Source organism: Condylostylus longicornis, unplaced genomic scaffold (genome assembly GCF_029603195.1).
Source record: "Condylostylus longicornis isolate FDR11 unplaced genomic scaffold, ASM2960319v2 ptg000006l, whole genome shotgun sequence".
In the NCBI taxonomy this organism is placed as follows: domain Eukaryota; kingdom Metazoa; phylum Arthropoda; class Insecta; order Diptera; family Dolichopodidae; genus Condylostylus; species Condylostylus longicornis.
The window spans coordinates 4182231-4195457 of NW_026577975.1; the positions used below are offsets into that span (position 1 = coordinate 4182231).

A 13227-nucleotide genomic window follows, 5' to 3' on the forward strand; every position below is an offset into this window, starting at 1 on the left:
GGAAAATGTTGTTCCATTTTGTACCACAGCTGTATGGAAAGATTTTCAACAATTTTGATTTATTTTTTTAATTTATAATATTACATATATTTGCAATTGCAGTAATTTATAGAGTACTATATACCTATTTTTCATAAATATATTTGTAAATCTTGTAAGTTTCTTAGTTTCCTTTTCGTTCTCACTTTAGTCTTGTTTTTTATTAAAAAGTCCATTAACACCTAAAGAATTGTGTCATTTTTAAAATTCAAATAAATATATATAAAAGCACATGACTTTAAAAATATTTATTCATAATTAAATATATATATATATATATATATATATATAATTTTATATAAGAAGTTATGAAAAAGATAAGGCTAACCAGAGAATTAACCAGAGAATCTTGTTCTTGTTATTTATTTTTTAATATTTCAAACCGCGATATTGATTTTTAAATCGTACTTTTCATTTCTTCCTCTTCTTAACAAGAATTAGTCTTGTTATTTCGATATCAGGGTTACGAAAATTACATACATACATACAAAGTACTCACAATAGGACATACCAGACTTAATAAATTTATAATTTTGGACTTGTGGTAACTAAAATGAAAAATTAAAAATTATAAAATAATAGGAGACAAAAATTTTGTTTTACGAAATTCAATCATCCGCAGAAAAAATTTTTTTTGATAAAATTACACTTGATGAATTTTTAACACTTGATTGCATTTTTTAATAATAATTATTAAGAGGTGAAGAGAAAAAGTTTATTGACTTTAAACCGTCTTTAAATCCTAAGATTACTCTCTTAATACAAATGCAAGTTTCTTATAACAAATCCAATATCTTATATTAGAAGAAGAAATTTATGAAAATTCAAAGTTCTCAAATTTTAATCAAGCTACCTAAGTGTGTTAATTAATGCATAATATTATGCGCTAAAGACAAATGGTTGTGGTAGACATTATATTCGCGAATATTTTGTGGTCATATTCTGCCATTAATCTGATCAATACCACTCTTTCATTCATCTCTCAAGTTATAAAGAAAACTGCTTATAGATAAGTACTTAGGCAATGATTTCAAATAGCTTGTTTAATATACATATTTGATATACGAATATCGAGTTGGACAGTTTTTATGTAAAAGCACCGAATTATTACATAATTTTATTCTAATAAATTAATAATACATGTACATAAAACTATAAAATTCATTCTATTTGTCTTAATTATTTAAAAAGTCCTTCAATCATTGAAAAACTTTTAGCATTAAATATAAAAATGAATTTATCATCATAATTTAACAAAGCTTTAATACTAAAATATACTAAAATACTATAATTAATAAATTACTGTAATACTATAACGAATTAATATATATTATAATACATAAAAAAAGAGTAGGTACAATAATATTCTGCCTTTTCAATCAACTCAGAATTCCTCAGTTTTAATCTAGTTTACGTTGTGAACTACCATTTCCGATAATTTGCTACTAACTACAATGATCAAAAATTTTATAAAAATTGCTTAATTTGTAGATTTCCAGTATTAATTTCTTCCAACTGTGATCTTTTATCATATAGGATTCACTATATTGAGTAAGATGTATTGAATAATATAAATGGCCAATTTAAATTTTTTAATTAAAGTTGAAAACGCTAGTTATTTATGGAAAATCTTAACGAGCTCATAAATAATTTATTTCCAATTTTAATTATTCGCATGTCTACACGAAAACTTTAAGTTGTGCTTCATATTTTAGTTTTGGTTCTTGAATTTCTCTCAAATATACTGATTTTCTTCATGATTTATAAAAGCATATCGTTGGCAAATTTTCAATTACTATAATGTTTTCAAGTATTTGCAGCTCAAATATTGCTAAAAATAAAAATAAATGTAATAAATATTTTAAAAATTAATTAAATAATCATTAAATTGAATGATTATTTAATGATTAAATCTGCATTTATCTTAAAATCACGACATTTTATTGTATTCTACATTCTTTACATGAAAAATGAATAATCTTTTGATGAACCAAAAAATTTTATGCAATTACAATTGTAAAAAAAAGTAGAAGCATACACTTATGTGATTATAAAAAGAAAAACATCATCCCATGACAATTTAAAATCTCATATGTGATCACAAGAATGTATTTTCTAAGTTTTAATTTAATAAAGGATGTTTTAAGAAAATTATTTTTTCAACAAACCTTTATACATTTGTCGTTTCATCTTTATCATCATTACTAATTAAGGTAGTTGCTTCAAGCCTTTTTCTAGCTTCTTGATATGCATTTAAAATATCATCTAATGTCATTCCACTATTTGTTTTCTTTTTAATTTCATTTTTTCCATATAAATTTATTTCATTGGGATTTCTTTGAAATATGCATTCACTATTAAAATATAATTTTCCTGTTGAAATGCATTTAGTATGAAAACGATTTAAAAAACCTTCTAAACAATTTGTATTATTAAAATTTTCATAATTAAATAATTTTCTTCCACCAATAAAAAAACGTTCAATACGATCTTTAATACCATAATCTGGTCTATAACAATTTAAATTAAAATTTTTTAAACCAGTTTCAATTGGTATTAATAGAAATGAATAACCTTCGGTACGTTCACGTTTCCATGAATCAATTGAGATTAATTCAAAATAAATTTTTAAAGAATTTTTATAATTTTGTTGAAATTCTTTTTCACGTAACAATAAACATATTTGAAATGGATAACTAAAATTCCAAATTTTTATTAAACGTCCTGAATAAATTTTATAATTTTCATAATTATTTTTACCCCAATTATAATTAGTTGAATGTGTTGTACCATTTAAATGACCATTTTCAATTTTAATATTTGGTATTTCTAATAATTTTCCATTTTCAATATTTAATTTTGTTGTTTTCATTGAATTTTCATCAAATGGTAATCTAATATAATAACGTACATGAAGGCTATTATATTCAAAATTATGTGCTTCTTTTATATTAAATAAAAAATTAACACGTATATAATGTTTTGGTGGCATATCATAAAATCCAGATGAAATTTGATTTTGTAATTCTAATTCTTTTGTTATTGATGTTGATATTGAAAATAATTTGGCATCTACTGATTTTTCTAAAATATTTAAAAAAAAAATTAATTTTTACATTAATTTTATATTTTCGAAATTACCCATTTGTGGTGTTGTTCTTAATAATGTTGTTGGTGATATTGATTTACCAAATGATACGGATGTATTTTGTACTGCATATGAATATAAATGATGATAATCTGAATCAATTTCAATAAAATATGGATTATGATGAAATTCATTAAAATCTGGATAAACAATTAACATTTGTTCTGTTTCTAACCAACGAAACATAAATAATAAAGTGTCTGGATTTAAATCAGCATAAATGTACATTACTTTTGATTTTGTATATGGATGAGAATATTTTTTAGCTCTCAATGTTGTTTCTTTTTCAGTTGATCTTTGAGGAAATGCTGTTAAAGAAAAGAGAAACAGAGAAAAAATAGGAATATGAAAATAAATTAATAAGAATTTAAAATTATAATTAAAAATTTAATATAATATTTAAATAATTGAAATTCAATTTGTATAAGTACTCAAATTTAATTGAATTTTGTAATATTTTGTTGAATTCAGAATTTAAGCAAAAATTTATGTAAATTTTGTGATTTATTATGAGTTTTTGCTTTGCTAAAGCCACCTTATGCTGTGTCTAACTTGTATTAATTAACTGTGGCAATTAAATTAGCCTAACTTGAATCTTGAATATAGGAAACTTAAAATTGAACTTGTAATGCAGTGATTTTAAAAATCATTGTTAAATTACATAAATTAGAGAAAAATTTAAATTATTATTGAAATTATATTCTTAAATTGTACACGTACAATCAAGTTTTTTGAGAATTTCAAACGATCTTCCGCCGTTTAGCTTCATTATCAAAAATATGCAACAGAATTTACACATATACATATGTACATTATGTACTGAGGCAATGACTAGGTTAGAATTAGAATTTCTGGTTTAAGATTATATCATTACAGCAGTTCAACTAGTTTTTTTTTTATAAAATTCGAATCATGTAACATATATTATTTGATATATCGGACGTTTTGGTTAATCCGATAAGCTTGGAAATGCTCCTATATATCGTGTTTTTTCCAACCTATGTTCAATCTATGTTAAATTTAGATCTATTTTTGATTCAATTAATTTTCACAAAATTTACTAAGTTCTATGTGTAATTTCCAATTTCTTGGAATTCAATTACACATTACACTTTGTAGCCATATGTACATACATATGTATATACTTACAATCATTAGATTCTACTGGAATAAAATGATCACTGTCAACATAAGTAAAAATTTTATTATGTTTTCCATTTTTTATTTGACCATCTAAATTATCTCTAATAATCCATTCATGATATTCTTTTTGTAAATCTGTAATACAATTTTGTATATCCTTATAATATTCAATTTCATATCGGCTGAAAACTTTTTGTTGCCATTCTAAATTAATTATTTCTATGCTATCATCATTATCATCGCCATTATCATTTTCATAATCATGAATTTTTTTATTTTCATCCGGATTGGAATTGTCATCAGTATTATTTTCTTCATTTATTTCATGTAATGAACTAGCTCTTGTACTAATTGAACCTCTATTACTTCTTTGTTGTTGTTGATAAATAGACGCCGTTTTCAAATTAAATTTTTCTAATTTTAATAATGAACTTATTGTTTTTAATGTTACATTTACTTTTAAATTTTCAATTTTACATTTTGTTGAATATATTGCAGAACTTTTTAATGATTTTCGCCACATTTTCAAATATGCATTTTTTTTTTTGCGTTTGAGTAAAATTAAAATTTATTTATTTGTTTTGGTTGTGATTTTTTCCTATTTCGAATAACGGGATTACTATAGTAACAAAATTGATTGTTTTTTGTTTTTTTTTTTTCTTTCAAAATATATTTTTATTTTGATTGATATACAGAGACATCTGTTGGAAATTAAATTTCTAAAGTACTATTCAGCACAATTTTTATTTTAGTTTTGTTTCAATTCCATTTCGTTTCATCATTATTTTTAAATATATATCAGGCAATAGAGTGTGCTAATTTATTGTCAAATTGACTTAATAATTGACAATTCATGAATAATTCATTAGAAAAAATTTAACCTATTTTAATTTCGTAGTTTAGTTAAAACTTTCTTATTAGGAAATTTTTTTTTTCTAAATTAAATATTATAAAAAAAGATTTAATAAAATTATATTCATATTTTTTTTTATAAGAAATCAATTTATAAATTATATTTTCAATTTAATTAAAATCTTCTAAATAAATTTTTGAAATGTTTATAGCCGTCATACAAGAACAAGAAGAAAAAAAAAAATAAAAATTGTATTGTAGTGGTGTGAAAAAAAAAATTGAAGTTTAAAGAGAAAATAAATATTTTTTTTTTATATAAACGTAAATATATATGCACATGTGTTTATATATTTATAAAAAAAAAAAAACTTTCAAGATAAAAATCTCAAAATAATTCTCAGATATTTTATATCAAAAGTTTATCTAATAAAGAGCAGTGTGTGATAACACAAAAAAATACTGTTTAGATTAGATTAAGCACAATACTAGCCAATAAGATATACGTGCATAAGTATATTTATATATATATTTTTATAATTATTATAAGATAGAGAAAAAAAATTCTATGAGTAATAATAATAATTCGTTGTATCCTCAGTTGAAAATGGCTGGTTTACAAGAAAACACAACAACGAATGGAATGGAAAGAGGTGATAATGGACATCCTCAGGAAGAGATACCTTTACAAGTAAATAATTATCAAATATTTTAAATAAAAATTATATACAATATAATTAATAAATATAATTTTTTAGAGATTAACATCTGAAGAACAGAGAGCTGCTGAAACAGCTGAAAGGCAAAAAGTTTATGAATTATTTAAGAAGGTATGTTATAAATTAAGATCCAAAGTTTTTCGGATATTCTATTTACTAGCACCTATATATATACTTATGTATAAGTAGAGATTTATATTGATATTAATATATACGAATATATAAATATTTACATACCGGAATTACAATAGAAGTAATTGTGAAATTTCTTAAAAAATTTTTTTTTTTAAAAATCATGACTAATTTAAAAAGCATGAATATAGATTAAATTTCAATTGAAAATCATTGATGAATATTACTAATAGTATTTGTAAAGAAAGTTTCCAAAGTATGATGTCATCCATCGAATTCCTTTTCAACACAAAACTAAAAAAAAAAAAATATGTTTATCTTTTATCAATCGGAATTATACCCAATTATTTTGATATTTACATACATAAATCATTAGTCATTGACGTGGACTTACACTCTATCCAATGTGTTATTATATTACTTTATATACTATACCTATATGTATCTATTTATATATACAAATTATTTGATTTAATGTTTTAGGTCGAACAATTTCTTGTATAGCTCTAGCTAGATAAAATATAGTAAGCAACAGTGTAATCGTTACAAATGAAATTTTTTTTTTTAAATTTATTTATTCAATTTGTTTACATGTGTACTTATTTGTACGCACCTCCAATATTTTTATTTAAACTATAAATTAGAAATGAAAACGTTTATTGTTTATAGGTATCTACTTTTAAAATTAAATAAATTATATTATTGCTGTTAAGGCCATTATTTTGGATATCAAAACAAAAAAATTTTCTATATTTAATTAAATTCTTCTTAAAATGTAATTTCATTTCAATTCTGTAACAGAGATTGTATAAAAAGTGATTGTAAAGTATTAAAAATCTTTATAAAGTATTATGGAATGTGATTGATTTAGTTTTCCTCCTTAAATGGTAATTATGTTACTATGACATTCTATGACCAAACTTAGGTTGTTGTTATTGCAGTTAGCTAAAATACTTGTTGCAATATTAAAATAGAATATGATAAAAAAAACAATTTTCAATAAGTAGTAAAGAATTTATAATTAAAAATTATGCAATTTTTTCAATAATTTTAAAAAATTTAAAAAAAAATAAATTTTTTCTTATCTTTAAAGATAATAAGTTTTATAGATAGGATTTTCGCTGAATAGAAAATAAGGAGCGTATATAAGAATCAATATTCATTTTTGATTATCTTATCTCTAATTCTTTGAGAATTTCAAAATGGAATTCATATTCAGCTTTATAAATAATAATATTAGTAAATTTATTAATTTTTCATATTTTAATGCGATTTTAGATTGTATATGACAAGGTGTAGCGAAAAAAAAAGCTTGCTTATGGTTTTCTATTATGTTTTGTCATAAAATTTAAGAAAATCCGAAAAAATCATCATTCCTATTCTTATAGAATGTTCATACTATTTTATATTACATTTTTTTATACTCGTATATGCCTAATACAAGAAATATTTTTATAATTTAGAGGTTAATAACTTTTATTTTTTAATAATAGATTTGATTCTATATAATAATATACATATGTATACATATAAATTTGAATAATAAACATATATGTATATGAAAATATTGTCACATATTTCTAAAATAAACTGATTAATTATAATTTAATTTTTTTCTTTATTTCTTTTTAGTATGATACAAATAATGATGATCGATTAAATTTAAAAGAATTAAAGGTAATGATCAAAGGTGGATTATGCCGACAAATGTCACGTGGATTATCACATCATTTAATACATATGAATGATAGAAATGGTGATAGACATTTGGATTTTGAAGAATTTTATGAGTTAACACAAAATAATAAATGGTTAATTTCATCGGTAATGAATGAATATTGTCGTTTACTTGTTCCATTACCTAATAGAGAAATTGGAGATCAAATTGGTAAATTTTGTTTATTTTTGGTTCAAAATTATAAAAAAAATTTTTAATAATTAAATAATTTTTAGATGGAGCATATGAACGACAAATGACATTTTGTCCACCACCATTAACTATGGTTATTTTTTCATTGATTGAAGTAATTTTCTTCTTAATAGATGTTATTTACTTTAAGTAAGTTTGATTTATTGAAAAAATTTTTAAAATAATATTATTAATTGTATTATATTTTTTAAATTTTTTAGAGATGATCCTAATAATACTAAAAAAGTTGGTGAAAATACAAATGGTCCAGCAGCTAAATTATTTATTTATAATCCATATAGACGTTATGAAGCATGGCGTTTTGTTACTTATATGTTTGTACATGTTGGAATAATGCATTTATTTATGAATTTATTAATTCAAATATTATTGGGTGTAGCATTAGAATTGGTTCATCATTGGTGGAGAATAACATTAATATATTTAGCTGGTGTTTTAGCCGGTTCTATGGGAACATCTTTAACTAGCCCAACAATATATTTAGCTGGAGCTTCTGGTGGTGTTTATGCTTTAATTACAGCTCATATTGCAACTATAATTTTGGTAAAAGAAATATATAATATAAAAAAAAAAATATGAAATATTGTTTATTAATTTCAATTATAATTTCAATTTTAGAATTGGAAAGAAATGGAATTTGCAATTATACAATTATGTGTATTTTTAATATTTTGTTTAACTGATTTGGGTACATCAATTTATCGGCATATGACAGATCAAAATGATCAAGTTGGTTATGTTGCACATTTATGTGGAGCCTTAGCTGGTTTACTTGTTGGAATTGGTGTTTTAAGAAATTTGAAAGAACAAAAATGGGAAAGAATTTTATGGTGGGTTGCAATTTTAGTATTCTTTGCATTATTAAGTGCTGGAATATTAATACATATATTCGATCCAAGTCATTTTCCAAGACAAGATTATTTTCCAAGAAATACAAGTTGGGAGAGTATACGATCAAATAAACTTTAATTATTAAATTTCTTAATATTGAAAACAGTATAAATTTATATACATATATATGTTTTTTTTAAAACAATTAAAAACAACCAAAGTGCCTGTTAATATATTAATATGTATTTGGATTTTTTAAGAAAAAAAAAATTATTTAAAACAAAGTCAAAAATTGATTATTAATTTTTATACTCATTGTACTTTTTAAAAGTTTATATATAGTAATACATATTTATTATATTTCACTAAATTTTGTAGCACATAATAAATGAAAAATTTACGATATTAACAGAAAGTACGTTTTGTTCTAAACAATTTATAAGTAAAAAAAAAAGGCAAAATAAATTTTGAAAGTATTAGCAGGGTTTTTATATTTTAACTTCTCAATAAAATACATATTAGGTTATGATTTAAAAATATTAGTAGATAATGAACAATACTTAGTATAATTAAAAATTTATTTACTTAAGTTTGTGCAATTACAATAAATTTTTAATATTTAATTTTTTTTTTGAATATAAGTTACTTCTTATATTTTGTTCCATTTACAAATTTAAAGGAAATATTAATTTTCTTTATTTAAAATGTTAAGCATTTTATTTCCATTAATTCAATTAATGTTTAAAGTTCAACAGTAATTAATGAAGTAAAATTTAATTTTTTTCTTCTTTACTTAATTTTTTACTATTTTTTTTTTCAATTTGGAGACTTAATTATATACTGATTATGAAATTTGCTCGCTTTTTTTTTATACAACAATTTAAAAATTGTACATTTATTATTTTTAATAACTACAAACTTGTATTAAGAAATTATATTATTATATATTAAAAATTTGTTAAGAAACTTTTGAGTATTTATTTTTTATTTATGTAGAATTTTATGAAATTTTATATATTTATAAATTTTTTTTGTATACTTATAGTAATTTTATATTTTTGAGTTTAATATCTTAGTTCGTTTTTTATATAGCTTGTGATTTTTTAAATATGCACAATATTTTCGCAAAAAAATGAATATGGTTGTAAAAGAAAATTTAAATTTCGTATAACAAAATTACCTATATTAAATAAAAAAACAAATATTTTTTTTAAATATTCGAAAGTATTAGATTATAAGAAATTGACATAATTGTATTTTTGTATTATCCATGATTATAAATAAAAGATTATCAAAAGATTATATTATTCATAAAATAAAAAGAAAAAAACAATTGTTTAAAATGTTATCAATAAAATTAGGTTAAGATTTTTTTTTTGTACTTTCATTTTATAATTATATTACCATAATTTTATACAGGAAATAAAATATAATCAGAAAATGAACAATGTTATGCAACTTTTTAAAAAATCCACTATACTGTATATGATAAGGAAATAAATATGGAAGAAATAGCTTGCTTTTTATAATAGTCACCCTGAAATTAATATTTCCAAAAATTTAAATTAATTTCGTTAAATTTAAGATTTTTTACAATTTCCTTTAATTCACTCTTGTTCATTGCAATGTAATTCCTGTGAAAATCAATGTTATTAAATATTTTATTATAGCAACGTTATAATAGAACATGGAGCTAATAATATTTTATACTTTATTGAAGTTATTTTTTTCTGCGCTTCAAAAAAAAAACCATTTATTATCTATTTGTATTATATATATGAATTTACATAATAATTGGAATTCTATCACCACTATAATAGATTGAAAATTTTTGAAAGATAAATATTTCTCTTATCAAAAATTTTCATTAAGTTGATAAAATTGGTAAATTGAGCTTTTATTAATATTAATTAGTGAACCCTTCAAAGAAAACATTTTATTTTTATCTTAACTATTGTAATTTTTATTTTTTATTTTTCAAATATCTGACACTGTTTTGATTGATTTTGATTGAGAGATTTATTATAGATTAGAAATAATTAGTTAAAGTTTAATTTATGATAAGCCAAATGTGAAAGGTGATTCCTTGTTTTCAAAATATGTAATTGTAATAGGTAGGTAAGTATTGTTAAGAAAAAAATACCCAAAATAAAAACCTTTATATTTAGATATTGAAAACTTCGGTATTTAGATAGAGTTATTAGAATATTAGCATTTATATCAAATATAAATGCATAGTATAAATGATATAACTATGCGTATATACTTCTCTTAATTGATTTAAAAGTTTATAACACACCAAATCAAATTTTCTCAACATTTTTATGAGAGATTCATCTTAAGCAGAAATTAATTTTTATGTTAATTTAATTTCACATAAATGAACTTCACCTAAAATGATTGGAATTTTTTTTTTTTTGAAAAGTACTTAAGGAGTTTAAGCATCTGCGTTTGGGTTTAATAATAATTGCTTAAAGAAATATATATATATATTAGCATGTACCTATTATTTTATTTTAAGAACCTCTCTATTTTGAAAAAAATTAAAAAAAAATAAATTTTAAATAAAAATTTTATAATATCCTATATTTTTTAACTTAAATTTCAAAGGAAATATGTACTTAAAATTTGTATTAAAGGAGCTTATAATAAATTGTTAATTTCTAGTATTAAAATTATGCTTATAATTTAAACTAAGGCTAAATGGGAATATTTCTCAAAAAACAGAAATAATATTTTTCTTAAAGTATTACAAATATAGCTAGGTATTATTTTATATGTTCGCTTTGTTATCATACTCTTTTAAAATCTTGGATTTCTGATTACTTATACAAAATAGTAAATAAATTTTTGAGTGCCGGCAATTAAATTTAAAAATTGTAAATATTTATGTTATTAAAATTTCATAATTTCTATTTTTAAAATTTTGTTTTCAAAAATATATAAAACATATTGTGTACCTACTTCAATTTTGATAAACTTTTATGAATAATAAATTAATTTACAATTTTAAAAGTGAACGGAAACCGGTGTTAATTCTTTTTTTGATTATGCATTGTTAAGAATGTATTTAATTTTTTGATAATGTGCAAAAAAAAACACGTGGGTAAGTACGAAAATGATATACCAGGGATAAATATAATATAAAAATTATTTTAAGAAGTTAATAAGCGGGAAATAAAAATTACAAGAATGTATTGAGGACCATATATAATTAATATTCTCTAAGACGGGCAATAAGAATTGCAAGAATATATGAAGGATATATAATTGTATATATGTACAATTCATATTTTATAAACCAAATATTCAATTAATTTTCTTACATAATTGGGACTGTATTAAATCTTTTAAAATTTATTTTAAAACTTGGAATGTTTGACTTATTTTTAAATTATCGCCTCCATTTTATATTAGTAAAAAGCTTTTACAAATTATTAAATAAAAAAATATGAAATTAAAAGTACAAATTCGATTTCAGTAAAATGGCACCTTTTTTTTTTCAAAATTATTAACTACAATCAATTTAATTGTTTTTATTCAATAAAATTATTCAATAAATAAAAAAAAAATTGAATCAAATTGTAAAAAAAAAATTCTTATATAAATCATATTTGAATGCGCAAAAAATAATGAAAATAATCAAGCAATTAAGAATAAATTGTCTACAATAATCAGTTTAATCAACAAATTTCCAATTAAATAAATAAAAATTATTAATTATAATTAATTTATCACTCTAAATATTGGTAATTACATAAAATTTGTTTTTTTTTTTTTTTTGATAAAAAGCATAAAACGAAAACAAAATTCAATTTTTTTTCGTTTTCATCTTGATTAATATTTAGGAAAATCGAATAATTTTAACAAAAAAAAAAATTTATATTAAAAAAAAAATTTTTTTTTTTTTATTATTATTAATTAAGTATCGCATGTCTGCACGTTTTAAGGGTGCTGTATGTTTTATACATACATATACACAACACTTTTAAAACATAAAAATAAGATATGATTTTAAAAACATGTTTACAAAAAAAAAGTGTAAAGGAGTGTTGGAGTGTGATAGTGGAGTTGAATTATAAATTACTATATTTTGAACGTTACGGTTGAACTGAAAATGTTCTTATCTTAATAATTATCTTTTATCTTTTAATAACGTTGTCATCTTTAAAATGATTACGATAAGAGCAGTACTTAAAGTTTCATCTATAAATATGCCTTATTAGATGTTTAATATCTTCAAGACAATTGGAGTACCATACCTACTTATGTTTAATTATACATGCTATACATATTATGTAGAAATTAATAGTTTATCAAATTAATTTTAGAGTGGTTTTTAATTATTTGTAAATAAACATAGTATGTACTATGTACATGTGAATATTAATTGTATATAATTATAAAGATTATCTTTAACTGCTTTAAACTGAATA

The 13227-nt window shown here is 21.0% G+C and overlaps 2 protein-coding genes across 2 annotated transcripts; one reads left to right on the forward strand and one right to left on the reverse strand.

Annotated features, from left to right (window-relative positions):
• Positions 1–2209: 2209 nt before the first annotated feature.
• On the reverse strand, positions 2210–4796 carry LOC129616973 (tectonic-like complex member Mks1; the record flags this gene model as incomplete). The annotated part of the gene is made up of 5 exons (XM_055532448.1): positions 2210–2334; positions 2452–3066; positions 3181–3495; positions 4337–4625; positions 4719–4796. Coding segments are annotated over 5 exons (1422 nt in total), but the record flags the coding sequence as incomplete, so codon positions are not given.
• A 662-nt stretch (positions 4797–5458) lies between these two features.
• Positions 5459–9451, forward strand: LOC129618087 (protein rhomboid). The gene is made up of 6 exons (XM_055532970.1): positions 5459–5870; positions 5938–6009; positions 7663–7918; positions 7984–8089; positions 8161–8503; positions 8579–9451. Exons 1-6 carry the CDS (start codon positions 5748–5750, stop codon positions 8927–8929), a joined length of 1251 nt encoding a protein of 416 aa, XP_055388945.1. The 5' UTR covers positions 5459–5747; the 3' UTR covers positions 8930–9451.
• Positions 9452–13227: the final 3776 nt, after the last annotated feature.